The sequence below is a fragment of the Hibiscus syriacus genome, unplaced genomic scaffold (assembly GCF_006381635.1).
Source record: "Hibiscus syriacus cultivar Baekdansim isolate YM2019G1 unplaced genomic scaffold, ASM638163v2 tig00110461_pilon, whole genome shotgun sequence".
In the NCBI taxonomy this organism is placed as follows: domain Eukaryota; kingdom Viridiplantae; phylum Streptophyta; class Magnoliopsida; order Malvales; family Malvaceae; genus Hibiscus; species Hibiscus syriacus.
This window is the reverse complement of record NW_024062746.1, coordinates 831,059-837,280: the sequence shown is the minus strand read 5'-3', so window position 1 is coordinate 837,280 and position 6,222 is coordinate 831,059. Positions and strand designations below refer to the sequence as shown.

Below are 6,222 nucleotides of genomic sequence, written 5' to 3'. Positions count from 1 at the left end.
CAAAGTGGGTAATTATCCACCTAAATTTGTTACAAAAAGAAATAGATAATACTAACTGAATGTTAACATGATTTAAAAAATCTAATAAAAGTTTAAAACGGTGCGTAGAAAAAAAAAAGCTACTAGGCATGCAATATATATTAATACAAACACATACCAAACTTGATAGTGGTCTCTAAATTTAGCACCAATCCCTCAATAAAAATAAATGTAAAAAAATATATATAAACATTAAAGAAACCTTTTTACCTAATCTGTGTATTACCAACAAAATGGGATAGCTTTTACCCTCACTTTCTTTTAGGATTACACAAAAAAGACCACATTCGAAGGCACCAAATTGTAACATCAAAGCAGACATGAAAGTACAAAGAAATTGATGGGTAATTGCCAAGGTGGGCAAAGGCTTGTCGAAATACACTGTTTGTTTTTGTTACTATTATTTAATTTTTTTTATACTAACTATTGAGGTTGATGCAATGAACCAACAACTTGCAAAACCTTTTCGATTGTTTTTAAGTTTTAACGCTGACGACAAAATAGATACCCCAGATTTAATTTTCTTATTTTTTTTCTTTTGATTATGAATTATCCATTTAATCAATGACTGTAGAAAACATTTAACAATTAAAGCATATACGTTGACAATGTTGATTAGTCTAAAATCACCCCCAAAAAAGGGGGTCGAAGTAGGCGAAAGTAGGTTGGGAAAGCAGTTCCCAACATCCGATTAGGGTTGTTTTCATTTAAGCATGCTTAATTCAACCTAATAATGGTTAATTACTTAATATATGTTTAGTGTGAACAGGCTCTCTTCAAGTTCACATTATGTTCCTTTTTGTATTTTCACAAAATAATAATAATAAAAAACCTTAGACAAAAGTCGATTGGGTCAATGTCATTCTTTTGGCCTATACTTGAAAAGATGTGGGTGGTTTAGGTATGATGAAGATGGAGGAAATTGTGGTCGGCAATTTTTTTAAGATTTTATATCCGTTTATAAAATTTTATGTTTTATCGACAGTGTATCAAATAATTATATATAACTGGTAAAATGAGATTAATAAAAAAAATTAAGGAAGAGAGTAAAGAGTGATGGGAGAGTTTGATTATGTGAAGCAAATGAGCATTTAAAAAAAATAAAAGTAGCGATAATGAGAATCCTTAGAGGTTAGTCCACTCCCACTTGGTCTATAGATAGGATGAAGAACAACCTTGATTGACTCCAATCCGTCTTTTAGGGCTCCCAATTTGATGTTTAAATAATACGTACCATTGATTTGTGGGTCAGTCTCACTCACCTTATTTTAAACCCAATAACAAAAGGCTAAAGCTTCAGCATATACTAAACCCCGAAAGAAAACAAAGTTAGGCTCACTTTCTCTTTCCTTTTGTTTATTGTACATCAAAATCAATTTCTTTTTCTTACTGCTTCATTTTGAATTAATCGAACTAACGATATGACCGACATTGTCTCCATAAAAGGTGTGGAAATTTGGACTCAACCGAGACAAAGCAGGTCCTTTCAATGTAACAACTTACACTATGTGGAATCACATCATACCATATTAGTTCAAATATACATCATTGTTTTTCTATCGTGTTCTCTTGTCTGGTCCAATTTTGGAACTGTCCGTCTGGTCCAATTTTGGAACTGTCAACTGTTTAGATTTGAACTCTAAATGTCTGGTTTGATGAACTGGGCTTATGTTTTGGGTATACTACTGGAATAGTCACTTACATTTTATATTTGTATATTTTTACTCACTAAATTAAAAAAAATTAATCATGTACGTTATCTTTATATTAAGTTTTGCTCACCTAAGTTAGCTTTTGTATGATGATAGGTTGATGTGGGTCCATAGTTCATACCTTATGCAGATAGAATTTCACATCGACGATGTTAACGATCAAGTCAATTTCTAATTCATTTACTACATATCTATTATTATAAATACTTCTATATTTATATCGACAAAATATAAATGGTTTAAGACTTTATGTTTAAAGAAACATGTTTGGTCATATTTGAATACATCCGAGAAACACATGACCGAGTTTGACACATACTTAAAAAGCTGTACCAGAAAAATGCCCACATACTCTATTGATGTGCTTTTAACCAGCAATAATTTGAACATGTAGAGATGGAGTAAAGAGAGAAATGAAAAAAAACAAAACTTATAAGTTCTCAAAAAGAAATATAAGCAAGATAAAAACAACAGATTATTTAACTGGAAAGTGGAATTAACTTCTTTGTTTTATATTGGTTCAATGGTATACTCTGTTGACAAATCAAGTACATGGGTTTATTGTTCTCATCTTACATAACATGACATAATCAGAACAACTTGTAGGTGGAGCAGGAGAAGACAAGGAAAGCTGCATTTTGTATCAATTAACATAAAAAAGAGTCTTGTGTTTTGTTTCAGATTTAGACTTTCAGTTACCCTAAAAGCTGTATAGGGACATCATATTTGCATTGTTTTCACCATTGGTATAGGTATTGCTTGAGAAGCAAAGAGACAGTATTAGACTCGAAAAAAATCCAAATAAAGTTTGAATATTAAAAAATAATTTGTCAATTCTATTAACTTGAAAAATGTTTACTCGGTTCAATTGAATACTCATCCTTAAGTGTAGAATATCTACGTAGATTCAATTATTCTTTTTAAAAATAAATTTCTTATTTTTGTAGTTTATTTCCTCAACTTTGAATAATTTCTCATTTCTTCTGTCTCTTTTGTTTTAAGTCCATTTTTATCAAATTTGAACCACATGCACATATATCACTATTGAATACTTATGTAACTTCAATTTCTATTTTTAACAATAACTTTTGTCAATTTATTCCTCAAATTTGTATTTTGTTTGGCCCTTTAACTATTATTATTATTATTATTATTATTATTATTATTATTATTATTTTACAAACTCTTTCTTCTCATCAATTCTTTGAACTATTTATACCCTCACAAATATTTTGTCTTCAAAATCTATTCTTTAAAAACTAACATTATAATTATATTTACAATTTTAGGTGATACTTGATTTATTAAATAACATTACAAATATTACATATGTAAAAAGAATATGAAGATTATTTAAATTGGAGTCAATCTTTACCGTATATATATATATTGGATGGTTAGAGGAAATTATTTAAATTGATACCAATCTTTATCATATATTATAAATAATAAAAATTAAATTTAAACAGAAACTTAAACACCTCGATTTAGTTCAAATTTTATAAATCGACTCGTAAAACATTCAAATAAACTTTTAAAGATACAATAAAACTTATCAATTTATCTAACTCGAAATTTCTTGACTCAACTCGATCATTTTATTTCCCTTGATTTTTCTTTTTTTGAAACACGTCAAAAAAATTATTCTCTCTATATTTTTACTCCTATCTTTTCATTTTTTTCATCGAACCAAAAAAATCCCAAATACCTAATTTGACTTTAAACTGGAGGAAAGACCCGACTGCTGCGAAACAGATACTTTGTAAGCTGAATTAAAAGGTTTAGAACTTTAGAGACCAATTTAAAAATATAAATTATAGCTTGGGCATTGTGATGTAATTAACCCGGTATATATATTATAGTAACCAGAATCTGGTAAATGAATATTGGACAGATGTGAGTGATACAGTGGGATCTTGAGGGCGAGCTGGGAACGAGCAACGTGCATGTTTTAAGATTGAATATGTTAAATTTCTTGAGTCACCTCAATAATTAAAAGGAGGAATGATATTTTTATTTGAGATCTTAGGTTTAAATAATTATATTTATAAGGTATATGTATAATATTAATAATTAAGAAAGCTTATGAATAAATATTGTTTTATAATTATTTCAAACTATTAAAAGAAAAAATATTCATTGTTGTTGGGGGGTCACATTTACCTTACCAATCCTCACTGTTAAATTGTTTCCAGATTTCAACCATCTACTTTATTTCATTTCTTTGTTGCTCATACGGATCACATGAATAGGTTGTAGAATAAAATATAAGCACGATGACATTTCTTTGCCGCTTTAATTTAATTAGTGTAAGTATTTTAATTCTTAAATTTTTACTACGTTTTCTTCAGTCTTGAATTTTTATGATTTGTCAAATTAAAACAATTATGATGAAATATACTCGCTATTTTGTCCGTATTAGAGTGTTAATGTTAATTATTTTATTATTTTTATCATGTCATGAAAAAATTCAACAAAAACCTTGATACCAACATTTTAGTATGAATAAATAAATTATTTATTTCAATTTTATAATGATTGTGAATATTCAAGATGTAGCAGTAAAGATTCAAGGTAAATAACAGAAATAATGGGTAAAAGAGAGGCAGTACTCTCTGAGAGTTCATTGATAAAAGCTGTAATATTCTCAATGGAGAACCAGCTCTATTTATACAAAGGTAATTTTGAGTATTGGAGGAGTTATAAAGGTCTAACAAACCTAACCATTTCTCTACCAGAACTCGATCTTTAACAACATGCTAATATCCTGATATGCAAAGCACTTAACAATGATATGTAAAAAGTACAAAATAATTGACGTGCTAAATATATACACCGGTCACCGGGTAATTACATCGCAATGTCCCAGCTGCGATTCATGGAAATTAAACATGAATAAAAGAGTTTTAGAAAATCATAAATAAATAAAGATGAACATGCAAATTACACTGGAACAAAATTAAATAAATTAAACAACAGCAAAGTCCACGCCAATCATTCACCTAATCTAAATCTGATCTTTTACAACAACATTCAACAAACGTGGTAGTCGCCGTCGGTGAAATGGCTTTCCACCCCTTCATCTTTGCCGGCAAGTTTATTTTTCCGATGAACGTTGTCGATACTAGTTTCCTCCGGTCCTGCAGGTAAATTCAAGTCGAAGTCACGTTGACTTTGGCTCGATGATTTAACACCATCGCCACCGCTGTTATTGTTGCTGCTGCTGCCATTGCCGGTATCGTAGTGGCATCGTTTATGTCCTCCCAAGGCTTGACCCGAAGAAAACGTCTTGTAACAGATCGAACATGTATGAATCTTGCAACCTTGGTTGTTCGCCACGGGAGGAGGTGAATTTTTAGTCGTTGTGGCTATGGCAGCAGTGGAGAATTTATCTTCTGCAGGAGCGGTAGTGGTAGGGTGTTCGTCAGCTCCAACGACAAGTTTCCGGTGACTGGACTTGTGTCCACCTAAAGCTTGATAAGTTGGAAACCCTTTGTTACAAACTTTACACTTGTAATGATTGAAGGAACTTTTTGCGGTGGTAGAAGTGGTTCCCTGAGCCAGCATGAGAAGGCAAAGAGCTAAGTATTCTTCTTCTGTAGGTGGGTTTTCAGTTCTGGGTCGTTTCGTTCTTTTCCTCTTCATCCATGGCTCAACACAGTGGAGCTCCACTATGTCATGGTGGCCGAGCAGTGGAGGTGCTGAAGTTGGAGAATTCAACGTTTCAAGAGCCATTGTAGAGACGTTTTCAATGTTTTTTCTCTCTCTCTCTTGATTTCCAGTGAGTGTTTTGAGTGAAGGAAGGAATGGTTTTTATATTAGAAGGAAGAAGGATTATAAAAGAAGGATGAGAGGAAAGTGCTTCATAAGTGGAGAGAAAGTTCAATAGTCTAAGATACATTAGCAAGTCGTCGTTGATTGGGCGAAGTGTTGATTGGGTTACTATAGTTTATAAACAAAAGCAAATGGGGGACATAGTACCCAATGGACTTGTCTTCAAATTCGTGACTTAATTACACGACTGTCTTGCTCTTTTCTTGCATTAATCTGAACAAGAACCATCTATAGGTGAGTTCTGGGACCCATACAAATTTTTATGTTAGGAAGGAAATTTTAATTTTTTTAAAAAAAATAATTTTATAATAGGTAAAAATACAAAAAAATATTTAAAAGAATACGATAATTTAAAATTGACAGGAGTTATCGTTGATGAGTTGGTAAAAATATACAGATATTGTGTAATGAAAACACGAGAGACGGTGTGTTTAGCGTGTCACAGTAGATGACTTTTGCCTTTTGGTCTGATTTTGATAGTGTGGGGTGTCACTCGGTAATCGCGGCTACGACTTTTGCTAGTCGGTTGAGTGAGTCATCCCGAAATTACTGAGGTGGGCCATCAGTCCATGAACCGGTGACTACAGCAAACCCACGAGAAATTGTGCAATTGGGTAGGCCCCTGTTCGACGTGGAC

General features: G+C 31.8%; 1 protein-coding gene across 1 annotated transcript; it reads right to left on the bottom strand.

The window, feature by feature from the left end:
• Positions 1-4,769: 4,769 nt before the first annotated feature.
• LOC120126689 (zinc finger protein AZF1-like) lies at positions 4,770-5,631 on the bottom strand. Its single transcript, XM_039144805.1, has one exon. It carries the CDS (start codon positions 5,484-5,486, stop codon positions 4,785-4,787), a length of 702 nt encoding a protein of 233 aa, XP_039000736.1. The 5' UTR covers positions 5,487-5,631; the 3' UTR covers positions 4,770-4,784.
• Between the last annotated feature and the right edge of the window lie 591 nt (positions 5,632-6,222).